The sequence below is a fragment of the Branchiostoma floridae genome, chromosome 15 (genome assembly GCF_000003815.2).
Source record: "Branchiostoma floridae strain S238N-H82 chromosome 15, Bfl_VNyyK, whole genome shotgun sequence".
NCBI classification, from domain to species: domain Eukaryota; kingdom Metazoa; phylum Chordata; class Leptocardii; order Amphioxiformes; family Branchiostomatidae; genus Branchiostoma; species Branchiostoma floridae.
In genome coordinates, this window is record NC_049993.1 from 12,576,691 (window position 1) to 12,598,107 (window position 21,417).

At 41.3% G+C, this 21,417-nt stretch overlaps 4 protein-coding genes across 14 annotated transcripts in view; all 4 read left to right on the forward strand.

Annotated features, from left to right (window-relative positions):
* Positions 1-4,058: 4,058 nt before the first annotated feature.
* Positions 4,059-8,844, forward strand: LOC118431486 (arginine kinase-like). Its single transcript, XM_035842728.1, has 6 exons — positions 4,059-4,172; positions 4,816-4,958; positions 5,966-6,110; positions 7,267-7,405; positions 7,549-7,797; positions 8,372-8,844. Exons 1-6 carry the CDS (start codon positions 4,059-4,061, stop codon positions 8,479-8,481), a joined length of 900 nt encoding a protein of 299 aa, XP_035698621.1. The 3' UTR covers positions 8,482-8,844.
* Positions 8,845-9,321: 477 nt separating this feature from the next.
* Positions 9,322-12,672, forward strand: LOC118432067 (kelch-like protein 24). 2 transcript variants are annotated; one of them, XM_035843575.1, is made up of 2 exons: positions 9,322-9,451; positions 10,246-12,672. In XM_035843575.1, exons 1-2 carry the CDS (start codon positions 9,338-9,340, stop codon positions 12,022-12,024), a joined length of 1,893 nt encoding a protein of 630 aa, XP_035699468.1. In that variant the 5' UTR covers positions 9,322-9,337; the 3' UTR covers positions 12,025-12,672. The 2 variants fall into 2 exon arrangements, with proteins under 2 accessions (XP_035699468.1, XP_035699469.1); XM_035843576.1 differs by having other exon boundaries at positions 9,356-9,401.
* A 678-nt stretch (positions 12,673-13,350) lies between these two features.
* On the forward strand, positions 13,351-16,599 carry LOC118432454 (kelch-like protein 24). Its single transcript, XM_035844040.1, has 2 exons — positions 13,351-13,425; positions 14,381-16,599. Exon 2 carries the CDS (start codon positions 14,384-14,386, stop codon positions 16,178-16,180), a length of 1,797 nt encoding a protein of 598 aa, XP_035699933.1. The 5' UTR covers positions 13,351-13,425; positions 14,381-14,383; the 3' UTR covers positions 16,181-16,599.
* A 2,360-nt stretch (positions 16,600-18,959) lies between these two features.
* Positions 18,960-21,417, forward strand: part of LOC118432429 (microtubule-associated serine/threonine-protein kinase 2-like) — a 70,718-nt gene continuing 68,260 nt past the window's right edge. For 3 of the 10 annotated variants that reach the window (XM_035843995.1, XM_035843996.1, XM_035843999.1), the window contains exon 1: positions 18,961-19,555. In XM_035843995.1, coding sequence (XP_035699888.1) covers positions 19,232-19,555 — 324 coding nt within the window. In that variant the 5' untranslated portion in view covers positions 18,961-19,231. Of the gene's footprint in view, positions 19,556-21,417 lie in introns of all 10 variants that reach the window. The other 7 variants (XM_035843997.1, XM_035844000.1, XM_035843998.1 and 4 more) reach the window with 3 other exon arrangements.

Consider the following 21,417-nt stretch of genomic DNA (forward strand, 5'->3'; position numbering starts at 1 on the left):
CATCTAAGTTAGACTTGCACATCACCTATAAATGGCTTTCTGGAGGGAGAAACTCTGCATTGAATAAAAAATACAGACTATTAGTCGAGAGTACCTACCCAAAATGTAAACGGCTGCATGCATAAACGTGTATTTGGTGATTTTGGTGCATTGATGAACATAATTGAATAAATGACATTGGGACATTTTCTGAAGTTTCGTTACGAACGCGCACATGCAAAACATCTGTATTGGAAAGAAAACACTGATGAAAGAGACCTGAAATAAATTTGGAAAATTATGTTTTTTAATCAGCAATTAGAGCTGAACCGACAATTCCAAGACGATACGCAAGGGGGCGTTATACAGTATTCTGACATGAAGCAAGTTGCCGTGCCAGTACCTACGCCTGTTCCTATGGCCAAGGACGATTGTGAACAACTAAATATCATGATCATGAAGATGAATGAAAATGGTCATAAAACATTTCATGAAATGTCAAAGTGAGAATGACATGTATTCGCAGAATTTTTTTTTTACAAAAGTAGCTGTTAAAATACTTCTTTTTCACACCAGTCTTGGCGTCGAGACAGTATACAAAAAGGCTAGGGCTAGGCATGACCTTAGACAGATTGGTGCTTGTGATGTTATCTGTAGGCATCTGCAGCTCCACCAGGACCACGGACACGCTGGTCCTCCCTGCGTACAGGATCACAATCCCGGAGAAGAGGAGAACACACAGCAGCTTGTTGGACGTAGTTATGGCCTCCGGCGAATTGTCGGAATTCGACATACTTCACTGCTACGTCGTAGGGAAAATAAATGGCATCAGGCATCAATTGGTGTTTTTATCCGGTGGTTACAGCAAAGGACCAGGCGTTATGACACCATATGCACCTCGGGCGGGCCAGTAACCCTTAATTGAAGACGCGATGTCGAATCACAGATTAGGTACATAAGGCATGATGTCCCCAGATAATGGGTCGCTGCGGCTCAGAAGTTAATTCTGTTGTGTTACTAGATACAGACACTGCATTTTATGAAGGGCAGGCATGGCTAAGGGCTATACTGAGAACTGGCTTTTGTATGACCTGGACATGTTGGCATGATGCACAGTGGACGATAATAGGTAGTGCACCTAGTAGCGTTACGCTAGGAAGAACCCCTGTCGAAATGTATGTTTCAGTACAAAAGTGTTTTACAGCCTGTTGTCACTTACATCTGAAAAATCATTACTGAACAGACGCCAAGAATTGAATAGAAAAAGAAACTGTGTCGTTTTTAAGGGAACTGACAGATAAAAAAACTCTTTTAAACTCACCTTCTATGCACACCTGGCCGCAAACACATTTTTAATGTAACGCTAGGTCTCTTAACGTTACATTGAACATCTGATTAGTAGATTATGTCAACTCCCAACCAAACTCACCTCACATCGCCCCTCACCTCACCTCACCTCACCTCACCTCACCAGTTTTTAACTCACCTTTTATGTGCAGCCGGTTGCAAACGCATTTTCATTGCAATGTTAAACCTAGATTCTGATCTAGCAGATATTGCCGACCATCAACCAAACTCACCTAATACGTCGCCTTACAAAGTACAGACAGGAGATAAAGGCGTTCTTTCCAAGCGAGGCCAGGCCCCACTTTTTACACCTCGGTGGAGTGAGGGAGGTCGCGTAAAGTGCATTAATTTCCCAAGGTCACAACATCGGGGACACGGCGAAAATTAAACTCGGGACCGCTAAACTACGAGTCCAGCACTCAACCAGTTGAGATATTATTATCGAAATGGCAACTGTTGTCTCTTACAGTCTTACTGGAGATGAACATATGAAACATCAAGCCTGGGAAAGAATGGACTGGATGTTAAGTCAAGGCTTCAAAATCCTGTCTTGGTGGGATTCTATGTGAAATCTGATGGCCAACTGCCAATTTAGAGTGTACAGGACCAATCCAAGGGCGGGGGGGGGGTCGTTCAAGCGAGCCGTATGGAATTTGCCAGAGTTGCTATTGATGGCAGTTCACAGAACGAGTTAGCATATGGAGGTAAGTTTTCTCGGTTTAGGGTTTTGATTCTTGAGTTACTGACGCCTTCTTTTTTTTCCACTTAAATGATTAAGTTCATTACAGGCATATACACTGTACTGGAATGGTTTCGTCCCCCGAACACGCACCCCTTGCTGTCCACAGATCAGCGATGGTGCAAACGCCTTTAATTTTTATCAGGAGTCACAAACTACCACGATCACATGCAGGCAGGTAAGTAAACAAAGTGTTTTGTTGTCAAATTCCCCATTTAGTTTGTTTTTCTTGATATATAGTAAAATGTAGAAATAGTCCAGAGTCCAGACACAGGACACGAAAACATATCAAAACAAGATGTTGTCAGAAAGCCAGACGGAAATAGCCTCCTAGTTGGCTTTAAAAACTGCAAAGTTCGATGAGTTTTTAAACCATTGCACACAAAAAATGATAGTATATTTATTATTTGTTGCACCACTTGGTTTAGCATAACAATTTCCTACATTCAATTTCGCCAACGCCATTGCAAAATGAGACAGAGAAAACTTAATGTTAGTCCAAGAATGGGAGGGGTAAACTGTTTGAAATCAGACCTTCCTGAAGCTAGTATGAAAAATCATTACTGATCACGTAAAGAAAGAAATTGTGTCATTTTTAACGGGAAAGTACAGATAAAAACAGCTTGAAACTCACCTTCTACTTGCATCTAGTCGTAAACACATCTACATTCAGTAATGCCGGCTACCAACCAAACTCACCTCTCGCCTCAAACGTCACCTTACCTGTTCATAGGCCGCACGGGCAACCAAACAATGCCCGAGTGTAATTATGATCATATCTAAACACTGGCCCTCCAGCTCAACGTTGACCCAGTCTGTGACTCAGTCTGCTTGGATAAATACCTTATTCCGTGTATAATATAACCCTTGCAACTCGGATCATTTCTTAACACTACAAAAGAGACCTCGTCTGAGAGAAACACGCAAACAAAACAAGAAAAGTACATCATGCATGATGTCCCCATGTAATCGGTCGCTACGGCTTCAGAAGTTAATTCTGTTGTGTTGGTGGATACGAACTCACTGCATTCTTGTACTGGAAGGACAGGTATGGCTACGGGCCAGGCCGTTCTTGATGATTAACTCAGGAGAACTGGCTTTTGTATGATACACCTCGATATGTTGACATGATCCACAATGGATGGTATGTAGCGTTTCACTAGGAAGAACCCCTGTCGAAACGTATGTTTCAGTACAAAGGAAGTTTACAGCCCTCTGTCAATATTTTTACCGAACAGACGCATAGAATTGAGAATAAAAGGAGAAGAAATTTTGTCGTTTTTAACGGGAAAGGACAGGTGAAAAATAGCTTTTAACATTAACCGATTTATGTCGACTCCCAACCAAACTCTCCTCACTTCACACCTAACCTCACCTCATCAGTTTTAAACTCACCTTCTATGTGGAGCCGGTCGCAAACACATGAAAACACAGGACACTAGTCTATGTTCGGATCTTACTGTGGCCAATCGTACCCCCAGGCATAAGAATAGCGTAGTCCGTCAAGGACATTCTACAATTTGTCTTCGTCAAGAAGGTTTATTTTCATGGAGTCAGTTATATGGTATATAGGTCATTGTGTGGGTCTGTATGTATGTCAGATGTAGATCAATTGATCAAGAGCATAACTCAAGAACCTGAGGGTGGATTTTCATGATATTTGGCTTTTGAGTAGCAGTTGTGGAAACAAAGGACCAGTTTAAAAATGAATTGCCTAACAATTTCCGTCGGTACTGCAACGAGCTGTGAATTTTTGTGTGCGTTTGTAATTTCAAATCTTTCAAATCTTTTTGTGGGCATAGAGAGCCTGGAAGGTACCGGTAGCCACTGGCTCAATACTTTCGCTGGCTATAACCACGGTGAGGTATGCCATAATGCACTTTTGCTGGCCATTTATTTGGAACGTATACGTAAAGCTATTTAATCAAAGACTTAATCATCATCATCATCAGACTTAATGATACAGCAATACTATTTGAAAACAGACAAAACCATGGCAGGCACCCAGATAGGTACCGGTGTAGCACTACAGTACCCAAGTTGGACCAGCCACCATCGCTGTCGGGGACGCAAATTCCTCAGCCGGGATTTGTGGGAACAGTTGAAGGTATGAAATCAGCAACCCATTTTAAATTGTAGGTAGAGAAAATTGTAAAATGGCTTCTACTGCACCTTTTATTTCAACTACTGTAGTTGTCTTAGTTTTACTGACCGACAGTAAGTAGCATATATTTACAACAAAAGTTCAACTTAAGTTAATTCGTTGCGACGTTAAGGTGAAACCCATCAACATGACATGTCACTGTAATAACACAACGGATCCGTTACATGCTACACGTTTCGTTTTAGTATTACACTTTTAAACTCATATAACTTACAGAGAGGTGCACAAAATAAAACTGATGTGGTGGACTGGTATTTCTTATACCAAGTCGACAACTATGGTCATGACTACCGCGTGCACATTAGTATTGCTACTGTCGAAATAGTTTAACCTCTACAACAAGTACTGTGTTGGCTATATCACTAGTGTCACTTCTTTAAGTACAAGTTTAAGGCTGCCACAAGATACAATTTCTCGTCATTTCTCACCATCTCCGGACATAAAAACTTTTTTTCTTCTTTTTTTTTTCAAAATCAGGCGAAAATTTATAAGCGCCTTAATGTTATCTATAAAGTTAACCTGATGTAGCCGATGTTACTATTGAAGAACATAATTATCAATCATGAATATTTGTTTTCTTTCTCAGGACAAGAAGACGTCATTGACTGGTTTTACCATCAACGATGTGGTGCGGAGTGGACTTCTAGTTCCCAGTAGTGACAATGGAGTCTATGCAGGAGACGAGGAGTGTTATCGTCTGTACCGTGACGTATACGACCCAATCATTAAGTAAGGCGGCAGCGTGTTCGGCCCGTGACCGAGAGGTCGCGGGTTCGAATCTGGCTGCCGTGCCACCGATCTTGTGCCCTTGGGAAAGGCACTTAACACGAATTTCCTCATTTTACCCAGGTGAAAATGAGTACCTAGCTTCGGCTAGGGCCTTCCCTCGGATAGGACGTTAAATGGAGGTCCCGTGTCTGGGGAGAGCCATACCCCAGGCACGTTAAAGAACCCGAAACACGTGCGATGGTGCGGTGTGAGTGGTTCAAACCTAAAGTCCCTTGGCCGCACCTGGGGCAATTACTATCGTATTGAGGTCACCTGAGTGGCGCTGAATGGCAGCTTGCTCCAGACCCTTGCGATTTAGCCCCGCCTATTGTAAGCTCCTCGCAATTCAGCCCCTGGATGCAAAGAGTGAGTAGTCGGCCCACCCAATAACCAATAACCAATTGATTTGATGATATGGATGACATCCACGCGCGCATCAATTTTCGTCCGTTTCCAGATGTAAAAAAAAGGTTTTCCGCCATGCTTTGAATCGTGAAAAACAGCTGTAATAGGAGCAAATGCACGTCATAGATTTAAAGAAAATATATACATGGAAACATACACTAATGTCAACGCCAAGTCCAGTGTCAAAGAAGAAGACTGTGAAAGCAAAAACGAAGAATCTATTGTTCGGTATTCAGTACTCTGTGTTCGTCATTTGTTCAGCCTTCCAGACCACTTAGATTTCATAATAAATGCAACTATTTTTTCATTAATTTCTTATTCACACGCTCGCGTCAGTTTTTGGATTTCCGTAGGATGCTATCCTTGTAATCAAATCAACATGGCCTAACCCGATTGAAAATGTTATATATAGTGAGTTCAATGTGTATTTGGGCACTTAATACGAACGTTCTGTCACGTCAATGAACTTAACCACGTTGTTGAGGGTTGACAGCTTACTGTGAAATAATAATTTGTTCCAGCCCTCCCACATTTTCTCTTATTAATCTTTCCCACCACCCCAGAGAGTGGCATGGCGTCAGTGAGATACCTGTTCACGTCTCCAACCTGGACCCTCGCTGTTTAACGTCTGTGATAAAGAACAAAGCGCCGATCCTGTCAACTAGATGTAGGGTGGTCAGGAACCTGGCTGGATACGGTATGGTCAAAGTACTGTCTATCTATCACATACTTTTAGTTTTAAAAAAATCAGTCGAAAACTATGCTAAGTGTGAACTACCTTAGTGTTAATGGTTGTCATAATGATATCACATTATTTCCCCAGTACATTTAGACCAGAATTATACTCTTACTAGTGAATCAAATGTATCACACTAATTCTCGAGTAAAACATTTTAAATGGTCTAATTTTGTTTCTACTTGGGAAAAAATGTGATAGCATTCCTCTACTACATTCATTAGCTAGTATTCATTAGCTAAGACACTTATTGAAACAGTTCAAAAACGAGTTATCACAACTTTTCCAACTATGACGTTTTCTGTCCTAGAATACTATTCAAGGCTTAATAAATATGATAAATATAATAATCATGGTCACAGCTTAAAACAAATCACAAGTCACTACAGTCCTACTTTATGCCCAATCAATCGCAATCACTTCCCCAATCATTTAAAATAGACGTTCTTCCATACGCCGGTTTGTAATGTTGTTCTGAACATTGGATTTTCTTACAATCCCAACATTAATCCTTCTGATGTCAATATGATGATAGTCTCTTGTTCTTTCATGCCAAACCTTGTATATGTCTTGTAACAAAGGCCTGTTGTATCATTTGTACATGATGATATATTGACAAGACATAAATCCTTTCACCAGGATTCCCTGCCGGAATTTCCCGGGAAAACCGTCTGGAAGTAGAGGAAATTTTGGTGACTGCACTTCAAAATCTTGAGGGAGATCTCAACGGACAATATCACCCGTACGATACATTGACCATCGCGGACAAACAAGATATGATGACGAGCGGATATCTCTTTTCGGTACTTGACACATTTATGACTCATCTATCGACTTGAAATGGATATTCTAGGATAATGTCAATGTACTTGAAGCCTTTGCTTTAAAAATTAGAATAGTTTGGGGGTTGCTGTCCTCTAGCTCTTGAATCTATCCCTGCTAAACTCGTTAAGATGGAAGGGGAAACTTTCTTCATCGTTGTCAAGTGAACTTACACAGTCATTAAGCACAAAATATAGCTCTTACGTGATGTTATGCACATTGTTTGGGGCAAATTGCTGCTTCTGTTTATGCGTTTCGGTAAAAAAAATTATTCCCATGATATTTTTTAAACACATTTTGCAACAGGAGAGTGATGAGTATCAGGTTGGTGCAGGGATAGCTCGAGACTGGCCGGAGGGTCGTGGCATCTTTTACAACAATGACAAAACGTTTTGGGCGTGGGTAAACGAGGAAGACCATCTTAGGATTATTTCCATGCAGAAAGGTATCATATCTTCTATTTCATGGCACCTCAGTCATTACACTTTTACTTGGGATTGCTCTGGGCCTCTGAAAATAGTTACAACTTACAGACCTTTTCCATTCTAATGTAATATATTTACAGTTATTCTATCAAATCTATTACAGGAGCAAACGTCGAGCAAGTGTTCGATCGTCTTTGTCGTGGCATCAACGCCATCAACAAGGCCCTGCTGAAGCATGCGCAGACTGAGTTCTCGTTTCACAGGAAGTATGGCTACCTGTCGAGCTGTCCTACAAACCTAGGCACGGGCATGCGCGCTAGCGTTCACATGCACATCCCCAACTCGCTCACGGAAACCCAATTCGAGAAAACGTGTTGTCAACTTGGGTTGGAAGTTAGAGGCCGACATGGAGGTATTAAAGAGCTGTGGAAAATTTTGGTGACATGGGGTTTCTAATGACACGGGGAATGCTGTGCATGCGCAGGACTGGGGCTTCTGGACTGCTGAGGTGGTTCAGGTGGCATAGGCGGACAGGTTAAGTTACTATTTGTTTGTCTTAGATATATTTTGTTGGTCTTTGCTTGTCAGATAGGTCAATAGTTGCTCGGTAAGTAATTCATTTTAGTTATTTTCGCTAGTTGCTTGCTTGTTTATTTATTTATTTGTTTCGACGCTTATGCACTGTGCTCGCTGCTGTGTGTTGTGACGGACAAGATAACTGTCGCCTGCTGTGCCCCCTAAGTCTGTTTGTTTGATTGTTTGCTTGTTTGTTTGTTTGTTTGTTTGCTTGTTGGTTGGTTGGTTGGTTGCTTGCTTGCTTGCTTGCTTTAATTTGCTGCTTGCTTGCTTGCTTTGTTGGATGGGTGACTAAATGGGTGGGTGGGTGTTTGTATTAATTCGTTGCATGTTTGCTTCTTTCTTTGGTCTATCTATTTGCTGGTGATACGTTCCTTATATACTTCCATCTTGATTTTGTTTCACCCCAGAAAAACGTGGCAGTGACGGAGGGGTTTATGACGTGTCCAACTTTCAGCGACTGGGTCGTACTGAAGTGGAGCTTGTGCAAACACTGGTTGACGGCATCAACTCAATTTAAGATCATGAAAGTTCATTTACGTTGGTAAACGACATCATTAATGAAGATTTAAATCAACGTCACTAATATTAAGAATTTCTTGATAACTAAAATCGCGGTGACCGTTGCAACAGTCACGAGACTCGAACGTCTCATCCATGACGTAACAGTAGACAGGTTCATTTAAAGGTCAGCTGAAATTGAGTACGTCCTAATTTGTCCGTTTGTCACGTAAACTATTACGTCTTCCTTTGTAATCCATTTAATACTGTGTATCTACAACGAGGGTTTAATATTTAGTATCAATTTTCAAATATATTGTAACAAACGATATTTTCATATGGAAAGAGAATTCATCTCAGGAGAAATGTGGCTAAGTTACTAATTAAGGTCATTGTTTGAAAACAAAGTTTGGTGAATCATACTGTATCAATGCAAAAAAATGAATAAAGCTGAAAATGAACCCAACAAGCATTCCAGTCAGTGTATATCTTTATTACTTACTGTGTCATATATAGTCGGTTCAAAGTGAAAAAACTCTCACTGTGTCGGCATCACGGTGATATGATAAATTTATTGCGTCAGCCTTTTACTGCGTTTTTTTTAAAATACTGTAAATCAACAAACTATTCCCCAATGATTACCAACAACACAACAAATATGTCAGATATCGTTAACGTTACATGTCGAAGTACTAACGTTACATCTAGTTACTATCAGTTCTCCTGTGTAAACTTTATGATATTGCAAAAAACAAAATAACGTTGAATCAAAAATATGAAGACAGAAACTGGTGCCGAAGCTGGGTTCAGTAATGCTACCCACTGGTACCGCCAGGAATAACCTCGATAAGCTGACAAAAAGCGACATTTTTCTAATGATAAAAAATGAGGTCAAAGGGCAATCGACCTATGACCTGTGTGTCCGAGAAGTAACTTCGGGTCAGTCTGACCTTATTTTGCCCATTTTATTTCTATTTCCAAAGAACAATGTAAGTATATTTATGCTGTTAGATACTAGTTAATGTACGATACACACAGCTCTCTGAAATGTGATCACGTCAAGGGATTCCGAATAACTATGATAGAGAGTATGATAAAGTTAGAGAGGGGGGAGGGGGGTCACGTTACAGAAGTTCCTGTTGTTACCTTGGCCAAGCTTGGCAGTTTTTCGAAGTAACGAATATGCATTGAGTCAGCAATATGTAATGCTGTGAGTTATGAAAACTGTAACGTTGTGTCTAGAAATTTGCTATTACAATATGAGAGTGTATATGATAACATGTTATGTTATTTTGTAAGCAGTAACGTATAGAGAGGTCAAAATTTGTGTTCTTTGCCAAATGATAATTGTAGGTTGTAAAATAAGATTAAACAGGAATCTTTATGTTACTGGTTAGAAGTGAACCCTTCAGTAAAAACGGGGCTTTAGGGATGAGGGTTGATACCAGTAAGGTATTTAACATATTGCACTATTAACAAAATAAAGTTCAAGGGGCATTGGTGTTAATTGTGGACTTGCGGCAAAAATAGCAAGGTAATGACAACTTGCTGCTATAAAGGTGGGAATCTTTAATTTATTTTGTAGATGCAAGGGACTCGCAGGGCTAAACTTGACCAGGTGCATGGTCCAGGAGCTAGCAGGGCATACATGATTTTAGATGTGTATGCTGCTCCCCTAACTGACAGAACACTGGGTTATATCTGATATCATAGCCTTTCTGCCACTTGTTTAAATTCCAAAATGCAATTGTTTAAAGTTAACAATTTTCCTTCTATCGGTTAGACAATGGACGACGGTCAGTCAGAGGATGACAGTTACACCACAGACGTCAGTGAGACAGTGAACGAGAGGATGGACAGTGAACTTGAGTGTGACGACTCTGACTGGTATCCAGCCACCTTCCTGCAGCGGTTACAGGGGTTCAGGTCGGAGGGTCACCTGGTGGACGTGACTCTGTGTGCTGAAGGGAAGGAGATCCCCTGCCACCGCCTGGTCCTGTCTGCCTTTGCTGAGTACTTCCAGGCAATGTTTAGTGGTGCCCACAGTGAAAGTAAGAAGGACAAGATAGAGATTGGAGGGGTGAGTGCAGAGGCACTACAACTGCTGGTGGACATCGCCTACACTTCTAAATTCACTGTCACTACTGATAATGTCCAGTCACTGTATGAGGCAGCTAACATGCTGCAGGTAAAGGCTGTAGAGGACAGGTGTGAAGAGTTTCTGACAGACAGGTTGAGCCCTGAGACATGTTTGGAAACCTGGGTACTGGCAGACAAGGTGTCATGTAAACAATTACTAGAGAAGGCAAAATTCCATTCTCTAAAACACTTTGAAGAAGTATGCATGACCGAGGAGTTCCTTGAGCTACCTGTGGACATTCTGAAGGCGTACATCTCAGACCGTGGCCTTCATGCTACGAACGAAGAACGAGTGTTGGAGGTGATCTTACTTTGGGTAAGACATGATCTTAAGGAACGTCAAAGTCACCTCAAGGAGCTGCTGGAATGTGTTTGTTTCTCACATGTGGACCAAAACTATCTCAAGGACATTCTGAAGAAAGACAAAACATTGTCAAGTGTTCTTGGGATCAAGGAACTAATACAGGATCAGTCTGGACACGCTACATCACGTCATATTCATCAAGAGGAGATTCTGGTTTTTGGTGCTAATGAGATAAGCAGACTTGACCTCAACTGTGATTATGTTGACTATTCTCCATTGCCCGAATTTCTTGTGAAGACCTTTGGATGGGCTGTTTGTGTAGTTAACAATGATGTTGTTATGACAGGGATGTCATCTTCTGAATCAGAGTGTAAAGCATGGCAGTACAAACCATCTGTTAATTCCTGGACGCAGCTGGCACCCCTTGTAAGGAAAGGGAGAGTTCACAATAGTATAGCAGCTTTGCAGGGAAAGGTGTATGTTGTTGGCGGTATTATCATGCCTAATTGTACACCAGTATCTGATGTTGAGGTGTACAGTGAAATGACCAAATGTTGGAAGCTGGTAGCACCACTGCACAAGGGAGCCCCGTTGCAAGAGGGCGTAAGAGATTTTGGCATAGCTACTTGTTGTGACAAAATCTTCGTATTTGGTGGAAAAACTGGAAAGTGTAAACTTGGGGATGACAGTCATATCACAGATACTGTTCAATGTTATGACCCTACCCAAAATGTGTGGAATTCTGTTGCACCATTGCCAAATCCAGTGGATGACATCATAGCATGTACAGTTAACTCTAAGATTTATTTGGTTGGTGGACAGTTAGCACATGTTCTATGCTATGATCCTAAGGAAAACTACTATGAGAAAATGGCCAATCGACTAGCCCCATGGTGGGACTGTGGTGCCACTGTGTGTGGCTCTGAGATCTACATTACTGGAGGTTTTGACAGAAAGCTTTCACTCACTGAAACTTATGATGAAGATGAGGAGTTTCCCCAGGCCCATGACATAGTGCAGTGTTACAATGTGAATAGCAATACCATGATCACACTTAGGGATTTACCAGATCCAATATCGGAACACATCACTGTAACAATACCGAAACCAGAATGGTAAATTATAAGAGTTGACTCTGATCTGTGCAAGACATCACTTACATTTCTTTGTCGTAGATTTAAAAGTCAACTTGCTGGCTATGATGTTAAGGGTAACATGTATGTAATAAATGTTGTTGTCACATATAGACAATAGGTGTAGTCTTTTTCATACGCAATTTGTTTATTGATTGACCTTGGATTTCCTAATGGACCTATTAACATCAGACAGATGTCAGATCGGAGCATTCCTGATAGAATGTACAAGTCAGGACTGGATGTATTGCAGTGATACATTGAGGATGTCACCATATCTGACTATTGTGAGTAGACTGGACTGGCTAAGTGAGCTGTCTACAGTGGCAAATGTGAGAGAACAGTGTAAATAACTTGTGTTAGAACCAATCACCCATCCTCACTGATTACATATGCTGTTTAAAATGAAAGTTTAAGTGCCTAAAGCTAGAATTGTGTAGTAAATGTAAGGAAAAATGTTTGTTAGTAAATTGTACATCTACCAATGTTTCAATTATGGTTATGCTTTGTGCTCAAATGTTACTGTAAACTGTGAAGTGTAGAAGGTTACAATTTCTCACTAGTATGTTAAGAGGAGAGAAATCAAAGGCTGAAAGATGCTGTAAGATTGAAAATAAAATTCTTGAGAACAGAACCTGTATGTGAATGGCCTACATGTGTATTCAACAACATTTTATGATACAAATGTATTTGCATCATTATTTCCTATTCATGGTCTTTGAGAACTGTGTAGAAACAAGCTGCACAAGGTCCATGGAGTGAAAAACAAAGCAGACATTTCTTGTAACCAATTGCAACAACATACTGGCCAGTAGGTTTCCTCAGCGTATCACAGTTATCAGCTAGGGACACTGCACACTGGCTATGTTACTACAATCATTATCTTTATTTAGCAACACCTTGTATTTCAGAATAGGATATGATTGCCAATTTTGGAAGGTATGAACATAATAGCTGAGGTTATATTTAGCATGAAAGCTCATCTGTGTTGGTACAATACATTTTGAAGTTTATTACTGTCATTCTAGTCTGTGTATAAACGCAAACTCCACTATCCGGAGCTGGTAGACTCCTCCCCGCGCGGCAATGTAGGACGGGCCTAAGAAGCGCGATTAAATCAGGCTACTGTCATTCAACACAAGCAAATTGTGTTACATAGATGTTAAATATTGCAAGAACATTTACTCTAACGCAATAATCCAGAAACTCTCCCTATTCAAACTGAGTGGACTTGCCGCTGGTCATTAAACGATAGACTTACAACTAGTGATATTTTTTTCAGTATTTAAATTTGAAGGTCGCAGGTCAAACCCTGTCGACCTATGACCTTTGCGGTGGCGGGAACTGATTTTGGATTTCCTGCTTTTATTTCTTTCCCCAGAAAAGTGTAAGTATAAGTCTAATACAAATGTTAATTGATTCATCGCGACTTACGAGTAATAACATGAACATTCACGCATTCACTTGGGAAGGGGAGCACAGTTGACAAAACTATAATGATATAAATATCTTTGAATACGTGGCGTGTGTGTGTGTGGGGGGGGGGGGGGGGGGTAGGTGCTGATTAAGATAACCAGAGTGTTACCAAAGAGTGTTTGTTCAACTCTGTCCAACTCTCACATGGCTAACTTAAGGCCAATACAGCCTATGTGTCTCATATTATCATTCAGGCGTAGTGGGCTAACTTTGGCCAGGTTCTTGAAATTAGATGTTGCCAATCCTCTCGACAGGAACATCCTGTCAATAGTGCCCAAAAGTGTTGCTGACAGCAAGGAGGTTAAATCCAATCAAAACTTCCCTTATGTAAGTTTGTTTACCATTCCGAGTATGTGTGCACAGGAACAGCAACAATAGTAATAATAGTAACATTAATGATAATATCTGGCGTATTTGCAGCCAGTAGGTACCCAATATTTGCGTAATGACTGATTTACGTGGTCAAGGTGGCTCCTCGAGTATGGGACCCCAATTTTATTCGATAAGCACATTGAATTTCATGTTTCTGAGTATGCATGTGCAGCAACAAACATTGTGGGTAATGAATGAATGAATGAATGAAGACCTTTATTGTACAGTTTTGTCCAACCAAGCTAAGTACAGGTCACAACAAGTCAAACCATGTATTCAAATTGTCAACTTCGGGATAAGGTTATGGTCAATAATTGAAAGTAGTTCTTTTTGACAGAATGATTTTGACAAAAGCATTCCATCAATAGTTATCTGTATAGTATAATCTGGAGAGATTTTTAATTATGAGGCGCATGGTCCTTGATGTCGAGATGATAGGCATTGTGCTACTTATGCCATTTCCCAACTATAAACAATTTTCTTCTCTTGGATAGACAATGGACAACTGCCAGTCAGTGGAGGACAGCCAGACCAAGGAAGACAGTGAGACAGTGGACGACAGTGAGAGTGGGATAAACCATAATGAGTATGACGAAAGTGATGAATATCCAGCATGGTTCCTGCAGCGGTTACATGAGTTCAGGTCAGAAGGTCACCTGGTGGACGTGACTCTGTGTGCTGAAGGGAAGGAGATCCCCTGCCACCGCCTGGTCCTGTCTGCCTTTGCTGAGTACTTCCAGTCCATGTTTAGTGGTGCACACAGTGAGAGTAAGAAGGACAAGATAGAGATAGGAGGGGTGAGTGCAGAGGCACTACAACTGCTGGTGGACATCGCCTATACTTCTAAATTTACCGTCACCATTGATAATGTCCAGTCACTGTATGAAGCAGCTAACATGATGCAGGTTGAAAATGTTGAAGCCAGTTGTGAAGATTTTCTGATAGGACGCTTGAGGCCGGACACATGTTTGGCAACTTGGGTATTGGCAGATAAAGTATCAAATACATATTTGTCTGCCATGGCAAGAAGCTTTGCTTTGAAATTCTTTGAAGAAGTGTGGACAGCTGACGATTTCCTTGAGTTGCCTGTGGAGTTCCTGAAGATGTACATCTCAGACGATGAGCTTCATGTGAAGAAAGAGGAAGAGGTGATAGAGGCAGTCATGCTTTGGGTAAGACACGATTGTGAGGAACGGCAATCGCATCTCAAGAGCCTGTTGGAGTGTGTTCGCCTCTCACATGTGGACCAAGACTATCTCAAGAACATCATGGATACAGACAAGGAGTTTGCAGAAATTCCTGGAATCAAGGAGCTTATAAAGAATCAATCAGTGCAAGCAAGGTCCTGTCAAATTTTTCGAGGAGAAATTCTCCTTCTTGGTGGCATCACAGATGGAGAGGACAGACTGAGGATGGATAGAACGAAACCAAACTGTGATATATATAGACTTGATGCCGACTGCAACTGTGTACTTGATACGCCTTTACCACGGTCCCTTCATGACAGCAGAGGAATTGCCGCATGTGTTGTTAACAATGACGTTATTGTGACAGGTGGAAATAAGTCTTTGTCTCAGGCATGGAGGTACAGACCATCTGATAATTCTTGGACTAAACTAGGATCCCTGAGGAAGAGAAGACACTGGCATGGGATGGCAGTGTTGCAAGAGAAGGTGTATGTTGTTGGTGGTGTCAAAGATGAGATCAGAATCAGTGACCCGGAGATGATGATTCGTGTTCCCCATCGGGTATTCAGAAAGGAGACAGAGGTGTACAATGAGTTGACAGACAGTTGGCACATGGTTGCGCCTCTTCAACAGGCAGTCAGTAGTTTTGGCATAACCACCTGTTCTAAGAAAATCTATGTATTTGGTGGTCACACTTTACTCAATGGAACTTCTGTTGTCCAGTGCTACGACCATACTCAGAATGTGTGGGCTTTTGTAACACCTTCACCATACACGCTGCAGGACATAAAGGCTTGCACAGTTAACACTAAAATCTATTTGGTTGGTGGCAATTTGGACCAAGTTCTGTGCTATGATCCTCGTGAAGACCTCTATGAGGAAATGGCTAAACCCATAGTTGTATGGGAATCTGCCAGTGCTACAGTCTGTGGGTCTGAGATCTTCATTACTGGTGGCAATGATGATGAATATTTATATCAACTTAATCATGGTTCATGTATGGTTCAGTGTTATAATGTCAACAATGATACAATGATCAGGGTTCCAGATTTACCAATTTCATTGTGGGGACACATCAGTGTGACTGTACCAAAACTAAGCTGGTAAACTTACCTGAAAATTGTCCTTGTTACAGATGACAGTATTTGTTTCCCTTATGGTAATTTTATCTTCACTGTATAAAATTGCAGCATGTTAGATTAGATTAACAGAATGTTAGATTAAATGTTTTTCTACTATTGCACTCATTATTATTGCCGATAGAAGTTGGTAATGTTCAATTTAGAAATTTATTTTCTTTGCCAGACAGCGTGGTAGTGCATCCAACTTTATGTAGCACCGCGGTATGTCAGTTATCTAAAGAAGTTTAACCTGTACATACTAGTAAACTTTATTCTTTGTAGTCTTAGTTATATATATCACATCCTTACACAAAATATACTTAGAATCACAAAGAACTGTATTTTATTCACCTTGAACTGTACTTAGCTTGGTAGAGACCATAAACATAAAGAGACCATACAATAGATGTCTTCATTCATTCATTCTGTTTAAAATCACCTGCACGTGTCAGTGAGGACCCCTAGCAAGTCATGTTATTTTTGCAGCCACTTTGTAAGTTGGCATGCAAGGATATTTTCGGGCAAACCACACAATCTTATTCATACGGTCGAAAACTGACTTATTATAACAACACACCGTAAAGTTCAATTCTCACTGGCTTTCACGTTAAGATGGTAACAAGGTATGTTCAAATGTCGGTAACAATACAGCAACAAGGTCAAGATTTAGGTGGCACTTATTTTTACCGCGGATAGGAACTGAGTTGTGTGGTCTCGATCTGGTACGGACGCTGATTGGTCATGTCAAGGTACGTAGTTGCTAAACACTGTTGATCTAATCCTACAATTCTATGTACTGATTGGTCAATGAAAAATCAATGTGCAGCTACTATGGCACTATAGTCGACACACAATACGATCTAAAAAAACGGCTTATTCTACCTCCTCAGAGTAAAGTTCAAGCTTCTCTGTCTTTGAAGTTTAAGTGTCTGCAAATGGTGTACAAATGTAGGTTATGATGCAGCTACAAGATCCTACTAATGTGAATAGTTTGAAGCTTTAGGCCGCACTATCTTTCACCGCGGATAAAACTGCTGTGCCGTCTCAATATGATAAGGACGCTGATTGGCCATTTCAATGTACGTTCGGATAAATACTCTCTTAGTAGTACCACATATCAAACAATGTTGTATGCTGATTTGTCAACGTAGAATAATTGACCAATCAATACGCAGCTACTGTAACACTCTATTTGATCTGCAGCATTTATTTCAATGACTGCTAGGGGTCGCTCTTGAACTATCGACGTGAAATCGTGTTTGCAACATTACTTTGGTTTCTTTCTTTTTTCATTCACATGTACTACTGATGTAGTGACACGCAGAGATAATTCGTCAGTGGCCCGGATTGTTGCCAATGACTTGTTTTTGTTGAGATGCAATTAAAGAAGCATGGAATACTACATTAAAGGTAGCGTTAGTAGAAAGAAGTAAGTAACAATATACTCCGGATGGTATTCATCTTGAATATTAAAGATGGCTACGATTTTTATTGGCGTCATCGCCCTGATACGACTTAAAAGTATTAATGCGACGTCACGGGTTAATTCTATTTCATTTTGTTCGCATGTATTGCTAAAAAGCATTAGGCAAAAAAGCACATGCAGTTTGCTTAGAAGTATGGGCAATATCAAAGACGTTACAGTCACGGGTTCCGCACTGGTGTTCGGGTGCCGCATGGCGTTGTTCCCGTGCTGAAACCTTCTCTCCAAGAAGAGGTTCGGCTCCAGCTGTTTTTGACGTGTTCTTTGGCGTTTTTATCCTGCTTTCTATTCTGTACCGTTTTATTTACGTCTCATGGCCACGAAGAAAACGTTACAAAATGGAAAGCCCGATAAAAGCGCCTAAATTCACGTAAAAAACATCGGAAGCCGGATCTCTGCTTGGAGAACATGTACAACTGAAGCGACCAAAGATTTTAACGGTCGGTAAAATTCATTGATGAAACTGAAAATTCTTATGCCTTGTGTATTTTGTTGCCTTTATCCATCCTTTTGCAAATGCATCATATTTCAATTTCAAAATCAAGGGTCAAACAAATTCAAATTAGGTCTTTGCACGGTCGTGCAGTGATCGGCGTTTTAGTAGAAAGGGGGCCTTTCCAATTCCTGTTACCAGACCAGGAGTGTATAACCATGGACCTCTAGGTACAACAGACGAAACTGTAAAAAAAACACCCAGTTTATTCAATGGTGTCATTACAACATATCATTCAGTAAGTGGGGAGACAGGAATAAACGGGCATAGGGACGTGTTGGTGTACTCTCCAAGCAGAGGTTAGGCTCAGGCTTTTTTTACGTCCAGCCGGAGCTTAACCTCTGCTTGGAAAGTAGTATTGGTGGTCGTACTAGCCTCCGTTGCAGACCTTTACCTTAAAGTGTTACTGTGCCTTTTAATAACATGGCCCCCAGTGTAGAGCTAAGGCTGAGATAAGATTTTGTTTTATTTTTTGGAATCAACCACATCAGTTTTTTAGAATCCAATGTCTAACCACAAAACGATTTGATAACTGGTAACAAACAAACAAACAATTTTGCGAGCGACGGGGGACGCCATAAACTTTCTGCAACTTTTGATCCACTGCTTGCCCAGTCACGTGTTCTACTTGCATTACGTGACATCACAGATGTGTTGGATAGTAATTCCTTGACAAATACTGCAATTGGACGGTGAAAAGATATGGGTAAGTCCATTTATGCGTTTGTAAAGAACAGTTCGTCAACTTTCGTGAATTTGTGTTTATTTGTTCCCCACCATTAGAATGGAATCGCCCAGCAATACATATCCCAGAATCCCACATACCGAGCGCGAGACTTTCCATCATGGCGTTTGGAAAACATTGAGAGGTTCTAAAATTTCTAGATTTCCTTTCTTCTCGTTACTCTCTCCCCTCTTCAGGCCCCTCACCTTCATCTAGAGACAGTCGAACCTTCAGCTGATTCACCATGTAGGGATCAGTGGAAAGTCGCGAAGTATGGAGGGTATAAAAGTAGTTTATCAGGGTGAAGAAGACGAGGAGTGATCTTGGCGGGTCCGCTATGGAAGGGTTGCCGAAGACTGGGCCAGCCCAGCCCGTGGTCGTGGAGGTGGAAGGGCCGCCTGAAGAAGAAGAAGAAACGCAGAGAAAAGAAGGAGACGACGAGTCCCTGTCGTCCTTCCTGACCAGGCAGGAGCTTGGCAAGTATGCAGACGTGTTTCCAGCGGGGACGACGCTGGGAGACCTCCGTGCGATGACGGAAGACGACCTCCAGTTCGAGTACCGGGTGACCGATCCCGCAGGACGGGAGCGCCTGGCCCGAGCCATCGCCACCGCCAGGATGGAGGCCGAGGAGCAGGAAGAAACCGAGACAGAGAGGGAAGAGGTACGTGCTGCTTCTCTTCTTAACCTTAGGTGGGGTAAAAACCCAGCCCCAACATTTACAGTCTATGCCCCTAGGCGAAAGCAACGTCTAGATAAAAATCATGTCGCTTTCACAAACAAAAGTCTGGACTTGCCACACAACTTGGACCGAAGGTTTTTTTAATGCTCGCAAAGTACATTCATCCACATAGATTATGGTATACATAATCAATTGTGTAGTTGTTTTGTATGCAGTTATGATACTGTTGTGCACTGTATATAGCGATTATGATCAAACCCCAAAGCCTAATTGTTTTGTTTACATGCACTCTGAACTTTTGTTTGATCATACCATAATGATCACGTAATGCTCTTTCATGACATATATGTCTGGGCGTTGTTTAAGAATCACTGTGATATGTATAAGCTGGATATCTGGTACAATGATAGAATAGACATAATTAGAAGTTTATCTGTCAGTGTTTCTAAGCTGGACAGTGCTTAAATCCGGACAGCTGTCTTCAGTGGTCAGCTGAACTCAATTATTCAATTCTCCAGAGTACAGACACCAAATTCTGTGTATTGTTATGCCTCAAGACAGCAACAACATTATTGTTGTTATGGCAATACAAGTACTATGATGCAGATTAGGAAATAGGTTTCTTTGATACTCTTAGTCATGTTTTTTTTATATTGAATTTGTGTATCAATTATATTGACTATGCAAGTATTAATGGTAACGTTTAACGTATGTGAAAAGGTGAAAAGTGATTATATGTTGAAGAAATCACCTTCTGAATTCATCCAGATGACACAGGGATTTTGTAATACACCGCAAACGCACAAAGTACACGTAGAGACACTTGTGTGCATTCAGGACATGTCCTCTATATGTCCGGTGTCATGAATTATTTACAAATTGGCTGTATAAAACCAATTTGGAAACTAGATTACTACTCGTCACCCGTGCATTACTGGTTACAAACCAGATTGGAGCGAGGACACGCACGATAGCTTTCTGGCGGCCGGCTAGAAATCATTCCGTCTTGTTTCGGGAGCATTAATGTGATTGGAAGGGGTTTATGATGCACCCTGGTCGGTCCGTTCTGCCTGTTTTAATTTCATCACGTCCCAGTACCTGTGCCTGTTGCCTAACTCTGTAGCCAATATACAGATTTGGTGCCAAAAGGGCTATCTCGGGTGGGAGAAGGTTAACATTTGATGTCACCTTAATTTTTGTTACACACAGGTGTTAGATATATAATGATTGGCAAGTGGTCAGAATATCAACAAGTTATTTCACCTTAGCTGGGCTTGAATATGCCACCTGTATATGCAGGTTAGTGCAGGTAAAATTGGAGCTGTGCAGGTATTTCTGATGTCTACTTGCACCTAACCTGCACTGGTCCATGGTAAAACCTAGCCGCAGAGACGACTGTTGGCCTATTATCGCTTATACTACTAACGCTCCCGGCCAACAGTCGCAGACTTCAACATTGAACGGAATCAAAAAATCGCCGAATAAACGAGCCGCTGCACTAATCCTCGGATCTCTGGGTGTCCCTCACTTCCTAACAGCCTTACCTAGCCAGCCGGAGCGTTTTCCGGCTCAAAAACCCCCTTCGCTAGCCGCGCCGGGACTAAATGCACTCCGATCGCACTGTTTATACACACCGAGTGGCGGCCATATTGGAAATACCAGCTTAGCCGGCGCGCCGAATCAGCCGCGCGAATAAGAGACTACTTTTCTGATAAGCCATTCCTATGTGGGGAAAGTTGGAAAGTTCCCTGAAATTTCAAATAAACTATATTCAAGCAGAATAACAAACTGGAAAGGGCTTTGGATATTTTCAATGAGTTCAACATGTTTTCTTTTTTTTTTTG